The sequence below is a fragment of the Salmo salar genome, chromosome ssa04 (assembly GCF_905237065.1).
Source record: "Salmo salar chromosome ssa04, Ssal_v3.1, whole genome shotgun sequence".
In the NCBI taxonomy this organism is placed as follows: Eukaryota; Metazoa; Chordata; class Actinopteri; order Salmoniformes; family Salmonidae; genus Salmo; species Salmo salar.
The window spans coordinates 60,494,465-60,522,397 of NC_059445.1; the positions used below are offsets into that span (position 1 = coordinate 60,494,465).

General features: G+C 45.1%; 1 protein-coding gene across 2 annotated transcripts in view; it reads right to left on the bottom strand.

Annotated features, from left to right (window-relative positions):
- The window catches only part of LOC106603454 (cell surface glycoprotein MUC18), a 100,379-nt gene that overhangs the window by 15,696 nt on the left and 56,750 nt on the right, over positions 1–27,933 (bottom strand). For both annotated transcript variants that reach the window (XM_014197164.2, XM_045717159.1), the window contains exon 2: positions 37–161. In XM_014197164.2, coding sequence (XP_014052639.1) covers positions 37–161 — 125 coding nt within the window. The remainder of the gene's footprint in view (positions 1–36; positions 162–27,933) is intronic.

Sequence of the window (27,933 nt, forward strand, 5' to 3'; positions counted from 1 at the left end):
AGGAGGGGGTGCAGATAATGGTCCAGAAGTACTCACCACAAACCACTGGATCATGAACGCTCTGGGCTGCTCACTGAAGACGTACTGGCAGGGGATGCCTGCTGAGTCGCCCAGGTACACCTCCACACTCTCCTCCATGGTCATGTCCACCTTGGCCCAGGCTGCAAACAGCAAACACAACACCCCAGTCAGTATCTTGTCTCATCAAGGACAACAACAACATGTCTGGCAGGCAAAAAGCAGGCTTTGAATATTCATGTTTTAGCATTCAGTTTAATGTTTTATCTCCAAAAAACTGATTTCAAAATACTATTATTTATTGCCACTATTGTGCCATACTATAATGACACAGGCACAGTGTGGGAGCCAGAATGTTTACTCTATTGCAAACTGATGGATCATGTCATGGCTGTCTGAAGAATTAGACCAAAGCGCAGCATGTAGAGTGCTCATCTTCTTTTATTAGAGTAACGTGAACACTTAAAGAATAGCAAAACGACACACGACAGTTCCGTAAGGTAACATAGACTATACGAAAAACAACCACCCACAACCCACAGGAAAAAACAGGCTGCCTAAGTATGGCTTCCAATCAGAGACAAAGAAAGACACGTGCCTCTGATTGGAAACCATACTCGGCCACACATAGAAAATGAACATAGAAAATGAAAACTAGAACAAATCCCCTCTAAATAAACCAACCCCAAAGCACACCAAAACAACACCCCCTGCCACGCCCTGACCATACTACAATGACAAATGACCCCTTTACTGGTCAGGACGTGACAGATCATCTATGGATCAGTGGGACCAGTGTTTTAACCGCTCTAACGGTGTGAGAACTAGACTATGTGGCTGGCTAGCAGAGGGCAGAGATGTTACAATGTGTGGAATGTGTGAAGCATGGCCCACCCTGGTCCCTCCAGCAGCACTGGGCAGTGTCCAGCACTTAAGCGAGTCAGCCGCCAGCACAGAGAAAAGGCTTGTTTTACAAACAGATTGAAGAATTACTGCAATGTTCCCTGTTAACCTGCAACAGAGCCAACAAACTAGCCTAAAACTGTCCCATCAGAATCGTCATGGGAACCTCCAGACACAAGACAGAGCCTGTTTGACCAATAACAGTGTTATAAAGACAACTGTTTTTATAGGATGTGGAATATAGCACTATTCTTGCCAGATCTGGGAAGTTCTGTCTAGGGTCACACAGCTACCCAAAGAAAAGTTCTATAGGTTGCTATTGCAGGGTTTTGTAATTGTAAGTAACAATGAAATACGCAATAGTAATTGAATTGTGTTATAATCATGTTTCACACTCAGGTCTGGTTTGAAGGTCCCTTCAAAGATTCGCTGGTAATGTTGCTCTCAAGCTTCTTCCCACTACATTGGAGCTGAGCCACACAAACACTCTCTGAGACAGGCTTAAAATACATGTTGTTTTTGTTTACCACATTGTTATTGTGTTCTCCAGTAGGTAGCCTCCACCCAGATCTCTATCTACAGTAATACCCTGTCTGAGCCAGACAGACAGAGACATGCCCCAAATGAAGCCTCCCATTCATGGTGGAGATATCCTTGGTGCAACAGCAATCCAACAGACTGACTTGTCAGATATGAGCCCTACTCTGTCCTCTCCCTCTCTATCCCTTACATCCCCCTCTTTCTGGCTCAAAGACATATATCTAGCCTGATCCTAGTCCACTGGGGCCCCATGCCCCCTCTACACCCCCTCTTCTTCTAATTCTTCTCTTTCTCCATCTCAACCCCCCTCTCTCTTTCTCCCTCTCTCCATCTCAACCCTACCTCCCCCTCCCCACAACCCTTTCTTGCCTTCATCTTCACTTCAGCATGGAGAGAGGTGTAGAGACTTGAGAGAGGCTTCCTGTTAATTGGTAACGTGGGAGATGGGGGCTGGTGCTGGTGGGGTGCCGTGAAGAGCAGACATTGGCAGGGGTTAGGGGGTGAAGTTGGTACAGAGAGTAGTCTGCTTCACACCACATAAGAGTAGGAATGCCAATGTCAAAGACTAGGGGGGCTAGGGGGGTCCTGGGTGAGCAAGAGGGAATGGAATTGGAATCGGCCTCATTCATTGTTTGTATGGTGTGTGGGCAGGGGTTGTGTTGCGGGGGCGTATGTGTCTGAGTATGTCTGTCTGTGTCAAGGCCCATAAGCCACAGAATTCTGAAGATCTGCACTTTCTGGAAGTATTTTCAAACTTGTTTTGTATATTCAGATCTGTCCTTATAGATCACGCACACACACACGCGCACACACCCCTTATTAAACTCACAGTCACATCCCGGTGATCCTATTGAGCTCTCCCACCAGCATTGTCAGCCTGCTTTTCCCTGACTACCCCTTCTTTATCCCATCCACAGTGCAATGCAACCAGTCTGCTCTTTGTGGCCCTGCTTGGTGGGGCTTTGCACTGTGTCCATTCTCTGGCTCTCCTCTGGTCTCTCTCTCTCTCTCTGTCCTTTGCTATGAGCTGTGAGGCTCAATCCTGTGTTCAGCCAGCCGTGGCCCTAAGACGCACATGCCATTGTCCTCTTCAGAATGTATTTTTCCATCTCAGAGGATAGAGGGAGTTTGTCATGTACCACCAAGGTTGTTTGCTGTTTATCTCCTGAACGGTGGTGGTTTAGCTCATGATGGAACAGGAGCGGAGAGGAGGGGGCGAAGTTGACATAAAAGATTGTGTCTCTTGGGACTAATCCAGTTAACATGGGGACAGAATATCTACTCATCTGGAGATTTGACTCCAAAGCCAACACGGGCTGCCTTATCTACAGACACACCAGCAGAATACCTGACCTATAGACATGGGACAGCTCCCCAGCCAGAGTGTTGTCCCTGTTAACACAGAGTCTGCTGGCTGACGAACACTCCACCAGTCTGGAAACCGGCACTGGATATTCGGACGTGTTGACAGGGCCCGTAATGAGGCAATGAGGCCCAAAACTGCTAGACTGTCACAGAGGCGGAGGGGGGGTGTTTATGTGTGTGTGTGTTTGTGTGCATGTGTGTGTATCGAGGAGAATTACAGTTTGTCCCGTTCTTAGAGAATGTTGCCCATTGAGTCCAACCTGCATTGTTAATGGCCGGGGCCTCACAGACTACAGCACTGAAACAATGGGAAGTGCTGCCTGGATTGTTTGAAGGGGGTCTTGCATACAGTCGGTCATTATGCACCTAATACGCAGACAATAGCATCAGACGCTAATCACAGTAGTCACAACATTAGCTTATGTGCACCGCCCCTCTCTCGCTGACAAAGCAGATCAGCTTGGGTTGCAGGCCCAGCTGAGCTCCACTAAAGCTCCAGCTGTTCCTTGTCATCCTCTTTATCCACGGCAACAGACCCACCCTGCCTCTGCCAACCGCTGACAACATCACACACAATCATCTGTAACAAGAGAAATTCAAGTTATTTAAATGGGAGATATAGCATAATCCCTCCATGTCTAGGCAGGCATGAAATAGTGCCATATGTATGTGGTGGCTGATAAACAGTGCCATATGTATGTGGTGGCTGATAAACAGTGCCATATGTATGTGGTGGCTGATAAACACTGCCATATGTATGTGGTGGCTGATAAACAGTGCCATATGTATGTGGTGGCTGATAAACAGTGCCATATGTATGTGGTGGCTGATAAACAGTGCCATATGTATGTGGTGGCTGATAAACAGTGCCATATTATGTGGTGGCTGATAAACAGTGCCATATTATGTGGAATCTTGCTAACATGGGGAAAGGAATGTTTGTGGGGGTAGGCCTATAACGTTTATGTGCCTGGGGTCTCACGTTGGTTTTCCTTGGCCCTGACTCTGAGCCTGTTTCTGCTTAGAGGCCTTGTCTGCATCAACTCCCCATATAGATCCTGGACACACTTTCCAAAGAGGAGTTGTTGTGCTCAGGCTTTCTGATTCCCAGACCGGTACTATGATGTCTGTAGTTTTCTATTGATTCCTATTGACGTGTGATCCACTTAATTCCAACACATTGTTCTAACACTCACACCTTTAGAGTCACCAAAGCCTATCCAGGCAATGGTGATTCCTTCTGTCGTTCTTCAAACACCAGGTGTTCTATGTGGTGTGGTTTGAAAATGGCAGCCCTGGTAGTTCTAAACCACCTCAGGGAGTCAAAGGGGTCAGTCGGTGGGGTTGGTATGTAACCCGGGCTGACAGTTAGGCAGTGCTAACCCTCTCAGAACTATGAACAGCACCCCCTGGTTCCTCTGAAACACCTGGGGGAGTCCACATAGTACCCACCTGAGATCAAAGAGAACCTGAGCTCTGCTCTGCAATCTGAGTGCTGTGTGATGCACACACATATACACACTGTGAAAGGACATATCCCTAGACTGGAGTAATAAGACCCCCTTGACCTACTGAGCTCCCCTGGCTTTGTGAACTACACTCTGGCACAAATCTCCCCAGGAGGGGCATTCATTCAGATGGCAGCAAAGAGAGGGTTAACGTCAACTCTTTCCAAGAGAAAATACTGGAAGTGGTGGTCCACATCAAACATGTAAATCCCTCAAAGCGGCCAGGCAGCCGTGTGTGCACATGAACTTGACACACAGGATCCCCTTGCACAGGCAGGCAAGCACATTTGCAACCCCCATGCCAGAGCCAAGCGAGCACACACCCCAACACAGCACAAACATACACTCTCTGTCACACACACCAAACATCCTCCTCAGTCACACCCCTTACAGAAAAGCAACATGATTTTATGTAGAAAATCACATTTTCACATGACATTTTCACAAAAATCAGTTTTTGGAACATTTCACATGTGTAGTTTCATATTATCACATGTTGCTTTACACATTAACGTCACAATAAGATCATTTGATCACATGAAAATGTGTTTTTGGAACACTTCTCATGTGTTTATGTAAGGGACACCACAAACATAGACTCGTTTTCACACTTTAAATGTAAACATCGACCTCAACGTGCACATAAGCCCTTGTCACGAACCTGAGTGTCAGTAAAGGGGTTATGCAAAGACAGTTGAACAGTGGAATACCATGAAATGACGGTTGAACAGTGGAATACCATGAAATGACGGTTGAACAGTGGAATACCATGAAATGACGGTTGAACAGTGGAATACCATGAAATGACGGTTGAACAGTGGAATACCATGAAATGACGGTTGAACAGTGGAATACCATGAAATGACGGTTGAACAGTGGAATACCATGAAATGACGGTTGAACAGTGGAATACCATGAAATGACGGTTGAACAGTGTAATACCATGAAATGACGGTTGAACAGTGTAATACCATGAAATGACGGTTGAACAGTGGAATACCATGAAATGACGGTTGAACCGTGGAATACCAAAACAGAATGCCGTGCCAATGTGTTTTGCTACTTGTTACGCATATTCAAATGTGTTCCTGCCTCCAACAAATATTGCAGATCCTAATGTTTTTTAAGCAGCTGTAATTACTCCCGGTGGGTTAGTAACGTTTTAAGCCTTGACATGATTTTTTTGCTTCTTGCCCGTGGCGAAGCCCTCCTTGAAGGAGTAAAATAATGTTTTATTTACACTTCTAACTAACATGCTCCACTGTGAACGATGGGTTCCAGGCCTCATCAATATCAAACCCCCAGTGTTTCTGAGGTCCGACATGCATGTTGGTTAACTATCAGCGAGTGCTTATAATTAAAGGTCATGGATGTCCGTAATATGATGTATGAGTAAAATGTTCTAAGGTTGTTTAAGTGTCAATTGGATGACATCTTTGATAGGCTTACAATATTCATCTTTAAACCTTGACTCTGAATGGACTTTCTTCTCCAGCTTCTTGGTCCTTTTGGCTTTTCTCAACATTTTGCAAAGCATAGTCTCTCCAGAGATCATAAATATAGCCACAGGTCATATGATCCAAAAAGGGGCTGAAAAATGTACGGCAGTCAAGAGTGACATTCACATGCGTTTCCAGGTAGACGACCCAAAGCTGATTAAGGTGATTCTGATTCTATCTTGAATTAAAATCACAAGGAATGACAGACAAGCTTGACTGACATTAAAGCAGAAAGGTCAGGTGTCCCATTGCAAAGATACAACATATCAGACGTTGGCTTGTGATGTTATTACAACCCTATAAATACAATCCCTGCTTCACGTCAGCTCTCTTGACAGCAGCCTCACAGAAACCTGACAAAAGAGATCCTTGTGTCTGCCCTCAGGCCTGTGGTTACCAACATAATAGCTACTCTCAAAGAGGTCCAGGAGGAGAAAGTAAAGGGTGGGGAATAAATCCCACTGGCCTTAGGTGGCTTTATCTTTACTTTGGAATAAGTGTTCTATGTATTTTTGGTAGGAAATACACTGAAAACCATCAAATGGACCAGATATAAAGAGCGCTATGATTTTCAGTACAAACTCGCCAATAATCTGACTCCAGCCCCTCTAGCACTTCTCCAACATTCCCAGCACACACACACACACACAGGCTGCTGTCTGACTGTGTGTGATGCTACATCAACCAACTAACCCCTCTTGTCCTGGCAGAACTCTCAGCCCACTTCTACCAGTCACACAACAAAGGCCCATCTGCATTTACCCGTTCTTTTATCCCATCGATCAGACATCAAGATGCTGTCAGCCAGGCAGAGCCACACCCCAGACGAGGATCAACCAGCAGCATTTCTGCAGTCCTCTGAACCCCCCGCAACGAGGGCTTAATGCCCTCAAAGAGAATAGCAGAGTGATCACACGTGCACTACAACATTAATAAGGGTAGCCCCAACCCCCCCCCCCCATTCTCAAACTCCCGGCTGTCAGCTAATGAGAGCCTGGGCTAGTCTGAATTCTAATCTTTTATTTTAAAGGGATTCTTTAAATGGGGCTTGAGATAAACCTGGTTTTGTGGATTATGGATTTTGCACTAACTCATCACATGCGCCGCTGTTACTGTTTATTGTCCATCCTGTTGCCTAGTCACTTTATCCCTACCTACACTGAGTGTACAAAACATTAGGAATTACTTCCTAATATTGAGTTGTACCCCCCTTTTACCATCAGAACAACCTCAATTCGTCGGGCCATGACCTCTACAAGGTGTCGAAAGCGTTCCGCTGGCCCATGTTAACTCCAATGCTTCCCACAGTTGTGTCAAATTGGCTGGATGTCCTTTGGGTGGTGGACCATTCTTGATGCACATGGGAAACTGTTCAGTGTCAAAAATCCAGCAGCATTGCAGTTCTTGACACATTCAAACCAGTGCACCTGGCACCATACCCCGTTGAAAGGCACTTAAATCTTTTGTCTTGCCCATTTCTTAACCTTTATTTAACTAGGCAAGTCAGTTAAGAACAAATTCTTATTTACAATGACAGCCTAGGAACAGTGGGTTAACTGCCTTGTTCAGGGGCAGAACAACAGATTTTTTCCATGTCAGCTCGGGGATTTGATCTTGCAACCTTTCAGTTACTAATCTAACGCTCTAACCACTAGGCTACCTGCCACCCCATTAACCCTCTGCATGCCACACATACACAATCCATGTCCCAATTGTCCCAAGGCTTAAAATTCCTTCTTGAACCTGTCTCCTCCCCTTCATCTACACTGATTGAAGTGGATTTAACAATTGACATCAATAAGGGAACATAGCTTTCAACTGGATTCCCCTGATCAGTCTATGTCATGGAAAGAGCAGGTGTCCTTAATGTTTTGTACACTCAGTGTATATGTACATATCTACCTAAATTACCTCGTACCCCTGCACATGGACTTGGTACTGGTACCCTGTGTATATAGCCAAGTGGGGCTCGGCGATACGGCCAAAATATCATATCACGGTATTTAAAAAAAATATTATGGTATTTTATGTTTTTGAATAATAAAAGTTGTAAATTTGCTTTATGAGTAGTACTAGACCCTAGGGTGGCAACACATACATTCAAAGTGATTTTAATGGGTTCTTCTCCATTCTGATCATTTTATACCGTTCAATTCAACCGAAAATTATTTTCAGCATTTTCATAAATTTCTGCATTTCCTGCACTCATTTGAGATCATTTCCACATTGTCACGTAGGGCTGCACGATATAGGCAAACAATCTAGGCCTTATTTTTAAACAAATGTTGCAATTGCGATTTGACTTGCAATGTAGAGCAACACACTTTGGTGAACTGTTGGAATCATAGAAATATACTTATTATTCTCATTCTAAAGTTAGAATATAATAGTGGGCACTTTGAATACAGTGTTGTTTGACATGACAACAAATAAAAATGCCAGGGAAGAGTTATTGTGACAGGGTAGGAACCAAAGTGTTGATAAGTGTTTCCTAGGAGACCCTATAATCTTTGGCTACATTGAAGTTTTTTTCTCTTAGCTACTTCATGTAGCTAATATATTCATGCTTTGCGTATTCCTCTTTGATTTAGAAGATACAGTTGCATAAACAGCGTGCTAATTTAGGTCTACACCATCAATTGTATTATCAGGCTGTATAGCTAATTACTTTTGCGCTGACATGATTTAGGCCCAACTTGCTAAGAAAAGACTAGCTGTTTGCAGATGTAAGAAACACAAACAAATAGTGTAATTATAGAATGCTAGTGGATTTATACTTAGAAGCAAAGTGAAAACAGCATCGTTGTCATCAACATTGTTGTATGTACTGCATTGATCATGCAGACTGAATGAAAGTGTCTCGTGGTCAAGGAACAACAAATGCGCTGTTTGAGTGACAGGGGGCGGGGCTTCTCTCTGCATTGTTGGGAAGGGCCCGTAAGTAAGCATTTCACTGCTAGTCTACACCTGTTGTTTACAAAGCACGTGACAAATAAAATGGGATTTGATTTAAGTAGATTAGTTATTTTCGTGTTTAAATTAAGATTTACAGTTTTAGAGGTACACAGCCCCAAACCCAACTATGCTTGAGAGACAGGGCCTGATTAGGCTTCGAATGGCTTGATTTGGACTGGAATAGTAGCTCAACCTCGACAGGAGAATTCAGTGTTGTAAATGTTCTGAGGTTTGGTACTGGAAAGGTTTGTGTGTGAAATCCTACTGCCTGGAGCGGTTTCAGCTGCCTACCAATCCCAAGCCTCTCTCCCCACCAGCAAGTGCCAAAGGTGAAAGTGAAAAAACAACTGTTGGTTTTCTCCTCACACCCCTCAGTGTATTATACTCTTCGTCCCCAGTTCGCACTGTCACCCCTTTAAAGCACCGTTTACCATAGCCACAAACAGCCTAGTACTAAACGACAGGACTAGAAGTCCTACAACCAAGTACCAACTGCCCATGTTTCCCATTGAAACAGATTCTCAACTCCAGGAACAAAAAACACAGCCTCCTTTACCTCGAATAAATCCACTACCAGTCAGACAAAGTCAAGCTCAATGACATATCAACTGTTTTCATAACTCCAAGCCACGGACTTTCATATCAGAATGTTGAGTGCTTTCCCTTTCCTATCTACTGTACATCTAGACTTGTGATTGGGACTAAATCCTCTGTGGAGGGAATAATAATAACAGCTCTTTATTGACTGAGTGCCGTGCCAAGACCTTGAGAGGTCTGCTGGGTGTCCGCTGGGTGACCCGTGTCACGCTGTGCCGGGAGAGAGGACAGAGTAGTCCTGGGTTAGATAGAGAGGTGGGGTTCACGCTGACATGGGCAGCTGCAACAAAGCGACCATCTGTCAGATTCACATGCTAAAGACAGGCACAGCTGGGGACAGGGAACTCTCCTATTGACACCTGCCGCCTGGCCATTTGTCAAGTGATTTAGTGGGAAGTGTTAGAGGAGGGATTGGGGGTGGTCAGAGGGGGAACAAAGGTGAGAAAGTAGAGGAGAGGCAGTGGACCACACACAATAACAGTGTTCTTTATCAATGTTTGATTTATCTCTCCCAAGCCTGCCCCACCTGTGCCCATAAAAAATCTTGCATTTCCTTTCCCCCTCATTCAGAGGGCTCTGTTCTGAAGTTTCTCTGCAGAAGTTTGGGTCATGGAAACTGTCTCTGGGTAATGTCCCTGCTGGGATGTCAACAGCAGGTGCTCTGGTGCCTTTAACTGGATATGCCTTTTGCACCTTAGGTCATAACTTTGATTTAAGATAAACTTTATGTAGCCTTCTGTTTTGTAGGATTTGCATACATAATGCATAGCTGCTGTTCTGTTTGAATATGTCCTTACGCTGTCATAGGATAAGGGCTAGTCATTATATACACTTTTCAATACTACTGAACTCATGAACTAATTCAGTCTATCAGTCTCTGAACTTGTTAAGTTAATTCAGCCTGGTTTGAGTTACACCAGTGAGTGCACCTGTTCCTATTATTCTTTAGCTTCACACTCACAAAGATTCTTTCCTTCAGTCAGTCCTGCAAAAAGTCAAACTTACAGCTTGTGCAGTAGTTCCCAAACTAGGGGTCCCATGTATTTGTATTTATTAGGGATCCAATTAGCTGCTGCCTCTTCTTGGGGTCCAGATATATATATATATTTTTTTATTTAACCTTTATTTAACTAGGCAAGTCAGTTAAGAACAAATTCTTATTTACAATGACTGCTTACCCCAGCCCCAACACTGGGCCAATTGTGGCCACTCTATGGGACTCCCAATCACAGCCAGATGTGATGCAGCCTGGATTCAAACCAGGGACTGCAGTGATACCTCTAGCACTGAGATGCAGTGCCTTAGACCACTGCGCAACTCGGGAGCCCAAAGCACTTACATTTAAGCACTTATATTACATATAAAACAAAAGTTAAACAGTACATCATATAACATTATTACACCATTACATTTCTACAATATATGTTTAATACCACGATGTATGCATGTGTCTGTACCTTTGTGAATCTCTTCACAGTCCCCATTGTTCCATAAGGTGTATTTTTACCTGTTTTTAAAATCTGATTCTACTGCTTGCATCAGAACTGATTCTACTGCTTGCATCAGTTACCTGATGTGGAATAGAGTTCCATGTAGTCATGGCTCTATGTAGTACTGTACGCCTCCCATAGTCTGTTCTGGACAGTGGAGAGACCTCTGGTAACATGTCTTGTGGGGTATGCATGGTGTGTCCGAGCAGACACATTCAGCTTGTCAACACCTCTTACAAAAACAAGTAGTGATGAAGTCAATCTCTCTTCCACTTTGAGCCATGAGAGATTGACATGCATGTTGTAATGGGAATTTTAACGATTGTGCTTTTCTTATAACTCATTTCTGTGTTCATTTCATGTGCTGTTCTATAAACCAATTTCTGTGTTCATGCAAAAGGCTGACTGTACACATCACAGCTATCAGTAGCTGCATTTTGGCAGTATGCCCAGACCGTGTTTTGAGAACGAACGACTGTGTTTTGAGAACAAACTAAAGATATCTCAGTTTCAAGGTCTCAGCTTAGAGAGAAAAAAGCCTTGTGAGCTATTATTGGTCTGTCACATGTTATGAAACAGGATTGGTTGGTCACATGAATGAAACAAAACGGTAATGATGAATTAATTATGCTAAATCATGCAAATATAACTTGTCTGTGTATAGCCGTATATAAGACAACTGCTGGGTCTGCCCACGAAGAGCTCCTGATTGACATGTGTACAGTCGTGGCCAAAAGTTTGAGAATGACACAAATATACATTTTCACATTTCTGCTGCCTCAGTTTGTATGATGGCAATTTGCATATACTCCAGAATGTTATGAAGAGTGATCAGATGAATTGCAATTAATTGCAAAGTCCCTCTTTGCCATGCAAATGAACTGAATCCCAGAAAAACATTTCCACTGCATTTCAGCCCCACCACAAAAGGACCAGCTGACATCATGTCAGTGATTCTCTCGCTAACACAGGTGTGAGTGTTGACGAGGACAAGGATGGATATCACTCTATCATGCTGATTGAGTTCGAATAACAGACTGGAAGCTTCAAAAGGAGGGTGGTGCTTGGAATCATTGTTCTTCCTCTGTCAACCATGGTTACCTGCACGGAAACACGTGCCGTCATCATTGCTTTGCACAAAAAGGGCTTCACAGGCAAGGATATTGCTGCCAGTAAGATTGCACCTAAATCAACCATTTATCGGATCATCAAGAACTTCAAGGAGAGCGGTTCAATTGTTGTGAAGAAGGCTTCGGGGCGCCCAAGAAAGTCCAGCAAGCGCCAGGACCGTCTCCTAAAGTTAATTCAGCTGCGGGATCAGGGCACCACCAGTACAGAGCTTGCTCAGGAATGGCAGCAGGCAGGTGTGAGTGCATCTGCACGCACAGTGATGCGAAGACTTTTGGAGGATGGCCTGGTGTCAATAAGGGCAGCAAAGAAGCCACTTCTCTCCAGGAAAAACATCAGGGACAGACTGATATTCTGCAAAAGGTACAGGGATTGGACTGCTGAGGACTGGGGTAAAGTCATTTTCTCTGATGAATCCCCTTTCTGATTGTTTGGGGCATCCAGAAAAAAGCTTGTCCGGAGAAGACAAGGTGAGCGCTACCATCAGTCCTGTGTCATGCCAACAGTAAAGCATGCTGAGACCATTCATGTGTGGGGTTGCTTCTCAGCCAAGGGAGTGGGCTCACTCACAATTTTGCCTAAGAACACAGCCATGAATAAAGAATGGTACCAACACATTCTCCGAGAGCAACTTCTCCCAACCATCCACGAACAATGCCTTTTCCAGCATGATGGAGCACCTTGCCATAAGGCAAAAGTGATAACTAAGTGGCTCGGGGAACAAAACATAAATATTTTGGTCCATGGCCAGGAAACTCCCCAGACCTTAATCCCATTGAGAACTTGTGGTCAATCCTCAAGAGGCGGGTGGACAAACAAAAACCCACAAATTCTGACAAACTCTAAGCATTGATTATGCAAGAATGGGCTGCCATCAGTCAGGATGTGGCCCAGAAGATAATTGACAGCATGCCAGGGCGGATTGCAGAGGTCTTGAAAAAGAAGGGTCAACACTGCAAATATTGACTCTTTGCATCAACTTCATGTAATTGTCAATAAAAGCCTTTGACACTTATGAAATGCTTGTAATTATACTTCAGTATTCCATAGTAACATCTGACAAAAATATCTAAAGACACTGAAGCAGCAAACTTTGTGGAAATTAATATTTGTGTCATTCTCAAAACATTTGGCCACAACTGTACTATGGTGCATTGAGTTGGTTGGAACCTCTCCAGCGTGCTGACAATAAACAATTATTCATTTAAGATTGACTTTCGAGTGTCCCTGTGTAAAAAGTTTTCCACAACAATGTCATTAATGTTAGCTCTCCATGTACTTTTAAGGCTGTTCTGAGCCAACTGCAAGTTTCCTAAGTCCCTCTTTGTGGCACCTGACTACACTACTGAACAGTAGTCTCGGTGCGACAAAACTAGGGCCTGTAGGACCTTCCTTGTTGATAGTGTTGTTAAGAAGGCAGAGTAGCACTTTATTACGGACAGACTTCTCCCCATCTTAGCTACTGTTGTATCAATATGTTTTGACCATGACAGTTTACAAGCCAGGGTTACTCCAAGCAGTTTATTCACCTCAACTTGCTCAATTTCCACATTATTCATTACGAGATGCAGTTGAGGTTTAGGGTTTAGTGAATGATTTGTCCCAAATACAATCCGTTTAGTTTTAGAAATATGTAGCGCTAACTTATTCCTTGCCACCCACTCTGAAACTAACTGCAGCTCTTTGTTGAGTGTTGCAGTAATTTCAGTCACTGTAGTAGCTGACGTGTATAGTGTTGAGTCATCCGCATACATAGACACACTGGCTTTACTCAAAGCTAGTGGCATGTTGTTAGTAAAAATTGAACAAAGTAAGGGGCCTAAACAGCTACCCTGGGGAATTCCTGATTCTACCTGGATTATGTTTGAGAGGCTTCCATTAAAGAACACCCTCTGTGTTCTGTTAGACAAGTTACTCTTTATCCACATTATAGCAGGGGGTGTACACATACGTTTTTCCAGCAGCAGACTATGATCGATAATGTCAAAAACCGCACTGAAGTCTAACAAGACAGCCCCCACAATCTTTTTATCATCAATTTCATGTGTGTAATTGCTGTGCTTGTTGAATGTCCTTCCCTATAAGCGTGCTGAAAGTCTGTTGTCAATTTGTTTACTGTGAAATAGCATTGTATGTGGTCAAACACTATTTTTTCCAGAAGTTTATTAAGGGTTGGTAACAGGCTGATTGGTCAGCTATTTGGGCCAGTAAAGGGGGCTTTACTATTCTTGGGTAGCGGAATGACTTTAGCTTCCCTCCAGGCCTGAGGGCACACACTTTCTACTAGGCTTAAATTGAAGATGTGGCAAATAGGAATGGCAATATCATCTACCATTATCCTCAGTAATTTTCCATCCAGATTGTCAGACCCCGGTGGCTTGTCATTATTGATAGACAACAAACATTTTTTTCACCTCTTCCACACTGACTTTGCGGAATTCAAAAGTACAATTCATGCGTTTCATAATTTGGTCAGATATACTTGGAAGTGTAGTGTTTGTTGCTGGCATGTCATACCTAAGTTTTCTTATCTTGCCAATGAAAAAGTAATTAAAGTAGTTGCAATATCAGTGGGTTTTGTGATGAATGAGCCATCAATGAATGATAGAGCCAAGTTTGCCTTTTTTCCCAAAATTTCAAATAAATTGCTCCAAAGCTTTTTACTATCATTCTTTATATAATTTGTTTTTGTTTCATAGTATAGTTTATTTTTCTTTAGTTTAGTCACATGATTTATTCATTTGCAGTACGTTTGCCAATCAGTTGGGCTGCCAGACTTATTTGCCATACCTTTTGCCTCATCCCTCTCAACCGTAAACATGTTAAATTCCTCATCAATTCAAGGGGATTTAACAGTTTTTACAGTAATTTTCTTAATGGGTGCATGCTTATTAGTAACTGGAATAAGCAATTTCATAAATGTGTCAAGTGCAGCATTTGGTTGCTCCTCATTACACACCACAGACCAGCAAATATTCTTTACATCATCAACATATGAATCACTACAAAACGTATTGCATGAAGTTTGTGGGGTCACCTGATATGATAATGGGGTCATGGGAGAATTTCCAAAATCCTGTTAAAAATAAATAAATAATATTTTTTATCATTAAAATCATTAAAATCTAAAAGTTAAAATTCAATCAGAGATCGTGGATCGTGGAAAAGGCCGCACTTGACCTTTGCACTTGAATCATTCACACTCTGTCTGAACAACTCAAAAACTCCCCACCTTATGCACTCTCTCTCCAAATGGACGTTAGCTGTGAGGGACGCGGTGCCCATGCTTTTGTTCGCTACATGTCGGGGGATGCTATTTACGAGGACATATTGTTCAGTCTCACGATTCCCGAGCATGAAACGGCACAGGTGATGTTCAGTGCACTGCGTGGCTATATTGACGAAAAACAGATTCCATGGGATCGAATGGTGGGCTATTGCACAGATGGGGCTCTATCACAGGACTGCGGGCAGGCCTCTGCACTCTAGTTATGAATGTGTCTCCCTCTGCTATATGGACACATTGTATGATACACCCACTGAGCTATAATGGATACATAACTGGCGGCAATAGAGCTGAGCGCAGAACTCTGAGATATGCAGCAGGTAACTTTGATTGTAAACTTATAAGGCCACAGGGCGAGACCCAGATGCAGACACAGGAGGCAGGTGGTTCGAGTCTCTGATATTTATTAGTATCCAAGGGGCAGGCAAGAGAATGGTCGTGGATAGGCAAAAATATCATAACAAGATCAGAGTCCAGGAGGTACAGAGTGGCAGGCACGCACGAGGTCAGTGCATGCAGTATGGTCAGGCAGACGGGTTCAGGCAGGCAAGGGTCAAAACCGGGAGGAGTAGCAAAAGAGAGATAAGAAAAAGAAGGCGCACGGGAAAAACACGCTGGTTGACTTGACAAGACAAGACGAACTGGCACAGAGAGAGAGGAAACACAGGGATAAATTCACCAGGGAAAATAAGCGACACCTGGAGGGGGTGGAGACAATCACAAGGACAGGTGAAACAGATCAGGGCGTGACAAAACTACATCGTGCATGCCTGTTTGCAAAACTATTTGGAGATATGGGATCAGAGCATGACAATGATCTATTTCACATCGAGGTTTGGCGGTTATCAAGGGGGAGTGTTGGAAAGATTTTTTTAATTGAGAGACGAACTGTTGTCATTCGCAATGGATGTAAAAAACAAACTTTGTTGACTTTCTATGTAATGAAAAGAGAATATGACTCCTTGCCTATGTAACAGACATATTTGGGAAACTGAATGAACTGAACGCAAGCATGCAGGGGAAATACAAAAAATATATACAGATGAGTGACCGAATCTGCGAAATCCGTTTGACTGTGATCCTGCCTCAGTTGACATGCCGGCAAGTGAAATCGAACAGCTGTCATGTGACCGAATGCTGAAGAAAACGCATTCACGGGTCACTATGGAGGCACTGTCAGATATCAAAATGGCATCATGGGCCAAAAGTTTGGGAACCCCTGAGCTAGTGCCTTTTAACTCTTTAGAACCCATAGCGGCCATCGACTGCCTTTCTTTAAATTACTATAGCGAATGGCCTCGTTTTTCTAACAATAATATCTGTGTCAATATCACAAAATTAACTTGCTAACAACCTGTTGTTGTATTCGCAAGGCTGTTGTCATAAATCAGAAACTAGAAACAGGGTATGCTGTCATTTGACTTTTACTTTTTTTTTACTTCATTACTCAAAATTATGGTGCCAAAGCGGACACCACTTTTCATGTTTGATGCTGTCAGACTTGGGGAATAGCTCTCAGTCCTGTCATGACATGATAACTTGGTTGGTAAAGGCGAGCACATCAGCGGTGGAGCTCGAATGATTGCTCTCTGTCTCTTGGAAATAGTTGCAGTGTTTAACTGTTTATAGTCAGCTAACTAGTTGGTTGTTTTGTCTTATTTCTACCGATGTAATTGATATGGAAACGGCTCAAGCTGCTTGCTATAGCTAGCTAGCTAACTAGTTAGTCTGTCAGGCAAGAAAAATTGAGTATAGTGGTAAATTTGGGCTGCACTCACAAAGTGTCAACCTTAGTTGTCACTTTCACTAGCTAGCCATACAGACATCGAAATGAAGGCTAGACATCGAAATGAAGGCTAGAGTAATTTGTGTTTATCTGTTGGGCTTAGGTTATGGTTTGTCATGTTTGCTAGGTGCAGATATTCATAGGCTATACATTTCCTAATTTTTCTATTATTTGACAGCTTAGCTGTCGTGTTAGGGTAGTAGAGGCCCGCGCAGTGGAGCTCATATGATGAGTTGGATATTTGTTTACATAGCCAGCTAACAAATTGCTTGTTTTGTCCTGTTTCTACCGATGCAATTCATTTGGAAACTGTCCCAACTTCGTCGTAAACAAATCAGCTAACATTTGTGAACTCTGTAGTTAGTCTGTCATGCAAGAAAGCAAGAGTTGATTGGAGGTGTGTAACTGTATCACACAATTGAGACTCGTTTCAGGCATATGTCACGTGTCACAGGACAGACATTTCCCAGTCCAACTCATCCTGTTCCTGCTCTTCGCACTAGCCTTGGGGTGCGTGTATCCAGTCTGGCATCTCCAGTACCAGCCCCATGCACCAGGCCTCCAGTGCATCAGCCCAGTCCAACTCATCCTGTTCCTGCTCCCCTCACTAGCCTTGGGGTGCGTGTATCCAGTCTGGCATCTCCACGGCTCCCCACCGCGCGTCAGCCCAGTCCTCGTCCTGTTCCTGCTCCTCTCACTAGCCTTGGGGTGCGTGTCTCCAGTCTGGTACCTCCACTACCAGCCCCACGCATCAGGCTTTCAGTGCGCAGTCCCCTTCCAGAGCTTCCGACGACAGTACCCCATCCAGAGCTTCCGACGACAGTACCCCGTCCAGAGCTTCCGACGACAGTACCCCGTCCAGAGCTTCCGACGACAGTACCCCATCCAGAGCTTCCGGCAACAGTACCCCGTCCAGAGTGTCCGGAAACAGTGCCCCGTCAAATCAAATCAAATCAAATTTATTTATATAGCCCTTCGTACATCAGCTGATATCTCAAAGTGCTGTACAAAAACCCAGCCTAAAACCCCAAACAGCAAGCAAAGCATGTGAAAGAAGCACGGTGGCTAGGAAAAACTCCCTAGGAAAAACTCCCTAGAAAGGCCAAAAACCTAGGAAGAAACCTAGAGAGGAACCAGGCTATGAGGGGTGGCCAGTCCTCTTCTGGCTGTGCAGGGTGGATATTATAACAGAGTGTCCGACGACAGTGCCCCGTCCAGAGTGTCCGGCGACAGTGCCCTGTCTAGAGATGGCCCACAGTCCGGAACCAAGAGAGACGGCCCACAGTCCGGAACCGAGTGAGACGGCCTACAGTCTGGAACTGAGTGAGTCACCCTACAGTCCGGAACCGGGTGAGTCGCCCTACAGTCCGGAACCGAGTGAGTTGCCCTACAGTCCGGAACCGAGTGAGTCGCCCTACAGTCCGGAACCGAGTGAGTCGCCCTACAGTCCGGAGCTCCCAGAGTCGCCCTACAATCCGGAGCTCCCAGAATCATCCTTCTGCCTAAGTACTACAGCGAAGTGCTTCAGCCCGAGGTCTACAGCGACGTGCCTCAGCCAAAGGTATTCAGCGGGGGTGGAAAGGTTAGGTGGTGGACTAAGGCCAGAGCCTGAGCCACCTCCACAGTAGGAGGATTAGGGAGGGGGGGTGTAGCACGGGAACCGTTCCCTCCCTTTAGTTTGGGGGGTTTATTTTGTGTTTATTTTTGTGTGAGGTGCATCCGGGGTCTGCACCTTTGGGGGGGGGGGCACGTCCTGACCAGTATAAGCGGTTATTGGTTATTGTAGTTTGGTCAGGATGTGGCAGGGGGTATTTGTTTTGTGTGGTTCGGGGTTTAATGGGATATGTATTTATGTAAGAGGGGTGTTTGATTTATGTGTTCTGGGGTTTTTGTGTAATGTTCTTGTTTTGTATTTCTATGGTTTTCTATGTTGTGTATTTCTTTGTGTTGGCCTGGTATGGCTCTCAATCAGGAACAGCTGTACATCGTTGTTGCTGATTGAGAGTCATACTTAGGTAGCCCTGTTTCACCTGTCCCTTTGTGGGAGGTTGTTTGTGCATTGCTGTGTGTAGCCTGCATTACTGTGCGTTTTCTTGTTTTGTGTTTTCAATGTTCTAAATTAAAAGTTAAAATGAGCACTCAACCCGCTGCGCCTTGGTCCCTTTCATACGACGATCGATACAGAGACAGTGTCCATGTTCTAAAATTGTCTGGTAGAATGCCCTGCTTTTAACATTAGCTAGCTAACAAGCTAGAAACTAACCAATACATTGTTTAGAAAGTTGCTTTTAGTTTCCTGGTTTGCTAGATTGACACATACTAAATTCATAACTGGTGTTAAAATACACCAGTTATGCTATTTTGGACCATGTCGTTTTTGTGTTTATACTTTTTCACAACAACAAGTTTGATGTCGGACGACAATACAATGTTCATGATATCACTGCGACAACTGTCTACAGACAAGTACTGAGTAAAGTGATATGTTTTTATTTTATTTTATAAATTAGCTAACATTTCTAAACCTGTTTTTGCTTTGTCATTATGGGCTATTGTGTGTAGATTGAGGGGAAAAAACTATTTCATAAATTTTAAAATAAGGCTGTAATGTAACAAAATCTGGAAAAAGTAAAGGGTTCTAAATACTTTCCAAAGGCACTGTAACTCAACATATTCTCAAAAAGCATATAAAGGCTGTGGGTAATTAACAGTGTGTGTGTATGATTCTGTTAGTCATTGTGATGGGGAAAATTGTGTAAGTGTCACGCCCGCTCCCCAGCATTACGCACTCCTGCCACCATCATTACACACACCTGTCTTCCCTCATCACGCGCATTAGCGAATTATGGGACTCACCTGGACTCATTCACCTGTTTTATTACCTCCCCTATATTTGTCAGTTCCCCAGCTCTGTTCCCCGCTGCTGCATTAATGTTTGTATGTCGTTGTGTTACCCGTGTGCTGACGTTGTTCCTGTCCTGTTACATGTCCGTTCCACATTAAATGTTCAACTCCCCGTACCTGCTTCTCAACTCCAGCGTTGGTCCTTACAGAATGCAGCAGCCCTCAAACGAAGCATCGGGGAGTGCTGGCTTTCTGGTTGGTGGTGACGTCAGGTTCGGGGTCTGCCGCCGATGGTGTGCCTAACCCAGCTCGGCGGGCTTCCATGTCCTAGCTGGCTCGATAGGTTTCCTTGCCCCGGTTGGCTCGGCAGGCGCCCATCCCACGTCTGGCCTCAGCCAGATCGTCAGGTTTTTACACTTCAGCTGACTCACCAGGCTCCCACGTCCCTGCGGGATCGTCAGGCTCCCATGCCTCAACCGGATCGTCAGGCTCCCACACCTTAGCCGGTTCGCCGGGCTCCCACGCCTCTGCCGGTTCGCCGGGCTCCCACGCCTCTGCCGGTTCGCCGGGCTCCCACGCCTCTGCCGGTTCGCCGGGCTCCCACGCCTCAGCCGGTTCGCCGGGCTCCCACGCCTCAGCCGGTTCGCCGGGCTCCCACGCCTCAGCCGGTTCGCCGGGCTCCCACGCCTCAGCCGGTTCGCCGGGCTCCCACGCCTCAGCCGGTTCGCCGGGCTCCCACGCCTCAGCCGGTTCGCCGGGCTCCCACGCCTCAGCCGGTTCGCCGGGCTCCCACGCCTCAGCCGGTTCGCCGGGCTACCACGCCTCAGCCGGTTCGCCGGGCTACCACGCCTCAGCCGGTTTGCAGGGCTCCTACGCCCTACCCAGCTGAGTCCAGCGTCCAGGCCTCGGGCCGGCCCGTCAGGCTCGCCTAGGTGGGACGCCGGGTGACGGCCCTAGGGTGGGGTACTGTCATGCCTGCTCCCACTGCCCCTCCCTGGTGCTCGAAGGCGCCAGGCTCCCCAGCATTACGCACTCCTGCCACCATCATTATGCACACCTGCCTTCCCTCGTCACACGCATTATCAAATTATTGGACTCACCTGGACTCAATCACCTGTTTTATTACCTCCCCTATGTTTGTCAGTTCCCCAGCTCTGTTCCCTGCTGCTGCATTAATGTTCGTATGTCGTTGTGTTACTCGTGTGCTGACGGTGTTCCTGTCCTGTTACATGTCCGTTCCACATTAAATGTTTAATTCCCCGTACTCCAGCGTCGGTCCTTACAGCAAGTCCTGCTCTAAAGATAGCAGCAAGATGGAATTCTTGGACGTAATAGCTTTGGGCCACTATCCCAAAATTGTCAAAAGGGGAAAGGGCTCCTTTTTAAGTGTGCACTGAAGCTGGTATATGAATCACTTTAGCACAAACATTCTCAACTGATAACCAGTACGCACACAAACACACCACTTTGATTGACTGGTGATCTTTTAACAGCATCTAATATTAGTGGAGAGGAGGGGGAGAATTTGGTATTTCAGTATCTCTTTATCCTCTCTCTTAAAACATCAAGTTCAAAGATACACAACTATCACCTTGATCTGTAGGGCCAAGACGACCTTAAAATAATAACCACTTTTCTTCATCACAGAGCAACAGCTATGTTCTTGGAAACATTTACATTATAATAATTTAGCAGACACTCTTAGCCAGAACTACTTACAGGAAGAACTAGGGTTAAGTGCCTTGCTCATGGACATAGCGACATACTTTTTATCTAGTCTGCTCAGTGATTCGAACCAGCAACATTTTGATTTCTGGCCCGATGCGCTTAACCGCTACACTACCTGCCAGGTTCCTGGAAACTATGACAAGTTGTTATTATTATTATTAAAGATAATATTGCAAAAATAGCTCTGCAGGGCAATGGATCCACATTCTTTGATGTTTTTTCCATGCTGCTTTTAGGTTTATCAAATCAAAGAGTGAATTCTGCATAATGAAATGCGCTTAGATGTTTGAACCTTTTATCACCAAATTAAGTTATTCAATTAGGAAGCGATCCAAGGCAGTCCCTATGATATGCTAACTATCTTAGCTTGAAGTCTAGAGCAGACAAGCCCTTTCATCCACAGTTTAAAAAATGGTGCAGTATGAGCATAACCGAACAATATTTAATACACAAATCTATTACAAATAGTCTAGAGTAGACCACTACAATACAAGTGGAATGCACATTTTTTGAAAATATACAGTACTAGTCAAAAGATTTATCACAAATTACACCCTTATAAAAATAGCTTTAAGAGTTATGGGTAAAGGCTCTTCTCATGGATATGGAATTTTGTGATGTGATTCGATAGTATTATACCCCAAGAGCAGAGAAATTAAGTTACAGTATTTGTACCCAACAATCTCGCGAAGCTCAGTTGCTATTATGTCACTTATGTTGCCTAATTGCGACTGCATTTGGGTGAAATGAGGAAAAATGTGAATGATAACTCTACAGAGAACGCTTCAATGCATCAAATGGCTTAAACCTTCGAGGCAAACTGATATTTAATCAAATAGTTCCCTGAAAACTGACAGGGAAAATGTGGTTTATTTTGGCTCCCGAGTGGCGCAGTGGTCTAAGACACTGCATCTCAGTGGCTTCAACCTTCGAGGTAAACTGATTCGAATCCAGGTTGCATCACATCCGGCTGTGATTGGGAGTCCCATAGGGCGGCGCACAATTGGCCCAGCATCGCCCGGGTTTGACAGGGATAGGTAGTCATTGTAAATAAGAATTTGTTCTTAACTGACTCGCCTAGTTAAATAAAGGTTAAATAAAAACATTTAAAATAAAATGTTCCAAGCAGGCAATGACCAAATATAGCTATTTTATTCAACTTTGGGGAGGTTAGCAGCTAACAAAATTACACTGAAAAGAATGCATTGCCATTGAAGAGAGACAGTACAATTTACCTTGATTCTCACAATCAATTTAATTAATCTGTTTGAGGGGGTGATTTAGCTACCTGAAGATTCCAAAAATAACCCTTCCTTCCTGAGTAACAGATTCCAACCACTGAGGGGAGCTCTATCTAAGTAAGACATTGACCTGTCTGTTTCCTGCCTCACTATGTTTGTGTGTTTGTATGTGCTTGTCAATATCTCAGTTCCTGGTGTCCGCTGGGAGAGCAGATGCCAGTCAGTAAGAGTGTAGAGAACCCACTGTGCCGTGACTCCTTCAGCCCTGCAGGTGGAAGTGCTGAGTCAGCTGCTTTCTAACAGACCTGCTGGCCTTCATTGGATATACAACAGTTGTAAACCAGTTGCCCCTGCTTGGGGTGATAGTGCCTTGGCTAAGAGCCTTACTTTATTTAATAAACAAACATAAATAGCTAGCTACCTCTGCTAACGGGTTAAGTTTTAGGGTGTTCACCCATAAAATTATTAACTAATTCAAGGTTTATACAAACATGTCCATTCAATAGAAAAAGCATCAGAAAAAATAATTTGTCCAAACCCCATGTCTCTACCATATATGGTTCTAAGCTGGAGGTGATTTATTCTGAGAGTGTAGCATGTTTAGAGTGAATGGAATGTCATCAAGGGCATGATCAAAAACTTGTCAATGCTCAATAGAACTCTGTGGCACTGCTTCGTTGCAGAATGGCGCTATAACTTTGAGTGTCAACTGACAAGCCCAACTAGTGGCTGCAGGTTTGTGAGTGAAAATATAGTCTTTTTCTATATGAAATCCATGGAATACAAAACAAAATAGGGACTAAATATATTTATTTACAAAGCGAACAGACTGAATTTCAATTTCCACCGAGGATCTGGAGATGAAAATGATGACGGTATCAAGAGTATTTTTATTGGTCCAACCCATGGAAACACCTCCAAATGGTACCACCTCCCAACCCCAAATATGGAAGAAATACTACCAAAAGCAGCGGTCTAAACTAGCACCGGTCACAGGAAATGAACATTCTTATTTCACCAACACTGTCAATTACAAGTATATTAAGGTTATAATATTGTAGAGAACAATCTAATGATTCATTATATGTGATTTATAATGACATAGGACAAAGAAAACTAAGTTCTGACATTAATTTCGTACCACCATCTTGAATTGCATTTTCCTCTACATTCTAGAGCAGTGAGTGGACGCCCAATGTTGAGCTCTGTGGGCTACATAAACTCAGCAAAAAAAGAAACGTCCTCTCACTGTCAACTGCGTTTATTTTCAGCAAACTTAACATGTGTAAATATTTGTATGAACATAACAAGATTCAACAACTGAGACATAAACTGAACAAGTTCCACAGACATGTGACTAACATAAATGGAATAATGTGTCCCTGAACAAAGGGGGGGTCAAAATCAAAAGTAACAGTCAGTATCTGGTGTGGCCACCAGCTGCAATAAGTACTGCAGTGCATCTCCTCCTCATGGACCGCACCAGATTTGCCAGTTCTTGCTGTGAGATGTTACCCCACTCTTCCACCAAGGCACCTGCAAGTTCCCAGACATTTCTGGGGGGAATGGCCCTAGCCCTCACCCTCCAATCCAACCGGTCCCAGACGTGCTCAATGGGATTGAGATCCGGGCTCTTCGCTGGCCATGGCCAGAACAGAACACTGACATTCCTGTCTTGCAGGAAATCACGCACAGAACGAGCAGTATGGCTGGTGGCATTGTCATGCTGGAGGGTCATGTCAGGATGAGCCTGCAGGAAGGGTACCACATGAGGGAGGAGAATATCTTCCCTGTAACGCACAGTGTTGAGATTGCCTGCAATGACAACAAACTCAGTCCGATGATGCTGTGACACACCGCCCCAGACCATGACGGACCCTCCACCTCCAAATCGATCCCGCTCCTGTGTACAGGCCTCGGTGTAAATCACATTCCTTTGACGATAAACGCGAATCCGACCATCACCCTTGGTGAGACAAAACCGTGTTTCGTCAGTGAAGAGCACTTTTTGCCAGTCCTGTCTGATCCAGTGACGATGGGTTTGTGCCCATAGGCGATGTTGTTGCCAGTGATGTGTGGTGAGGACCTGCCTTACAACAGCCTACAAGCCCTCAGTCCAGACTCTCTCAGTCTATTGCGGACAGTCTGAGCACTGATGGAGGGATTGTGCGTTCCTGGTGTAACTCGGGCAGTTGTTGTTGCCATCCTGTACCTGTCCCGCAGGTGTGATGTTCGGATGTACTGATCCTGTGCAGGTGTTGTTACACGTGGTCTGCCACTGCGAGGACGATCAGCTGTCCATCCTGTCTCCCTGTAGCGCTGTCTTTGGCGTCTCACAGTACAGACATTGCAATTTATTGCCCTGGCCACATCTGCAGTCCTCATGCCTCCTTGCAGCATGCCTAAGGCACGCCTCTTTAGTGTACTAAGTTTTCATAACTGTGACCTTAATCTCTGCTATAACGTGACACGAGATACTGACTTCTGGTTTGGAGCGAGCAGTCGCACCACGCTTCGCTCCACAGGTAATATTACACTTCGCTACATCACAACGGCTTGATTTGTTTGATCTGAGCAATTCTTCTTAGCTAGCTACATAGCCGTCTTTGTATCAAAGATAATTGTGTAGTTTAGAGTAACTGAGTAATTATCGAGGCTAGCTATCTTCGTCCTCCTAACGTAGTCAACACTGCTAGCTGCTAGCTAGCTAGTCATCACTGTTAGCTAGCCAACTTCTACCGACTAGCAGCACCGCAGAAACTATTACATTACAACGCAACGACTTGATTAGTGTGGTGTTAGTGTTAGTTAGCCAGCTACATAGTTGTCTTTGCTGTCTCTGTATCTAAGATAATTGTGTAGTTTGAGTTTGAGTATTATCGAGGTGTGCTAGCCAGCCGCGACGCGGCGCCAGACTTACTCAACACACCTAGTCATCATTAACCCACTGCCAGCTAACCAACCGTTACCGACTAGCAGCGCTGTAGTTACTAATACTTTACAACGGAACGATTTGACTAGTGCAGTGTTACCTAGCTAGCTACCTAGTTGTCTTTGTCATAGCTTGATAATTGTTAATTGATAATTGTTAGCTAGCCAGCCATCAAGGTTAGCTAGCCAGCTATTTCCGTCCCCCGCGACGCCATTTTTCCTAACCTAGCCAACTATTACCGACGAGCAGCATTGTTGAAACTAAATACACTACAAGGAACGTCTTGATTAGTGTTATGTTAGCTAGCTAGCTACAAAGTTGCATGGTATCATGACAAGGTGTAGTACTGAAACTACCGAGGTTACCTAGCCAGCTACACGTTCAAAGTCAACAACGCAGCCACTGCTAGCTAGCCTACTCCACCAGCCAGCAGTACTGTATCATTTTAGTCAATAACATTTTTGCAACGTAAGCTTAACTTCCTGAACATTCGAGACGTGTAGTCCACTTGTCACTCCAATCTCATTTGCATTAGCGTAGCCTCTTCTGTAGCTTGTCTACTATGTGTCTGCCTATCCCTGTTCTCTCTCCTCTGCACAGGCCATACAAACGCTCCACACCGCGTGGCCGCTGCCACTCTAACCTGGTGGTCCCAGCGCGCACGACCCACGTGGAGTTCCAGGTCTCCGGCAGCCTCTGGAACTGCCGGTCTGCGGCCAACAAGGCTGAGTTCATCTCAGCCTATGCTACCCTCCAGTCTCTAGACTTCCTGGCGCTGACGGAAACATGGATCACCACAGATAACACTGCTACTCCTACTGCTCTCTCCTCGTCTGACTACGTGTTCTCGCATACCCCTAGAGCATCGAGCCAGCGGGGTGGTGGCACTGGAATCCTCATCTCTCCCAAGTGGACATTCTCTCTTTCTCCCCTGACCCATCTGTCTATCTCCTCATTTGAATTCCATGCTGTCACAGTTACCAGCCCTTTCAAGCTTAACATCCTTATCATTTATCGCCCTCCAGGTTCCCTTGGAGAGTTCATCAATGAGCTTGACGCCTTGATAAGTTCCTTTCCTGAGGATGGCTCACCTCTCACAGTTCTGGGTGACTTTAACCTCCCCACGTCTACCTTCGACTCATTCCTCTCTGCCTCCTTCTTTCCACTCCTCTCCTCTTTCGACCTCACCCTCTCACCTTCCCCCCCTACTCACAAGGCAGGCAATACGCTTGACCTCATCTTTACTAGATGCTGTTCTTCCACTAATCTCATTGCAACTCCCCTCCAAGTCTCCGACCACTACCTTGTATCCTTTTCCCTCTCGCTCTCATCCAACACTTCTCACTCTCCCCCTACTCGGATGGTATTGCGCCGTCCCAACCTTCACTCTCTCTCTCCCGCTACTCTCTCCTCTTCCATCCTATCATCTCTTCCCTCTGCTCAAACCTTCTCCAACCTATCTCCTGATTCTGCCTCCTCAACCCTCCTCTCCTCCCTCTCTGCATCCTTTGATTTCCTCTGTCCCCTATCCTCCAGGCCGGCTCGGTCCTCCCCTCCTGCTCCGTGGCTCGACGACTCACTGCGAGCTCACAGAACAGGGCTCCGGGCAGCCGAGCGGAAATGGAGGAAAACTCGCCTCCCCTGCGGACCTGGCATCCTTTCACTCCCTCCTCTCTACATTTTCCTCTTCTGTCTCTGCTGCTAAAGCCACTTTCTACCACTCTAAACTCCAAGCATCTGCCTCTAACCCTAGGAAGCTCTTTGCTACCTTCTCCTCCCTCCTGAATCCTACTCCCCCCCCCTCCTCCCTCTCTGCGGATGACTTCGTCAACCATTTTGAAAAGAAGGTTGACGACATCCGATCCTCGTTTGCTAAGTCAAACGACACTGCTGGTCCTGCTCACACTGCCCTACCCTGTGCTTTGACCTCTTTCTCCCCTCTCTCTCCAGATGAAATCTCGCGTCTTGTGACGGCCGGCCGCCCAACAACCTGCCCACTTGACCCTATCCCCTCCTCTCTTCTCCAGACCATTTCCGGAGACCTTCTCCCCTACCTCACCTCGCTCATCAACGCATCCTTGACCGCTGGCTACGTCCCTTCCGTCTTCAAGAG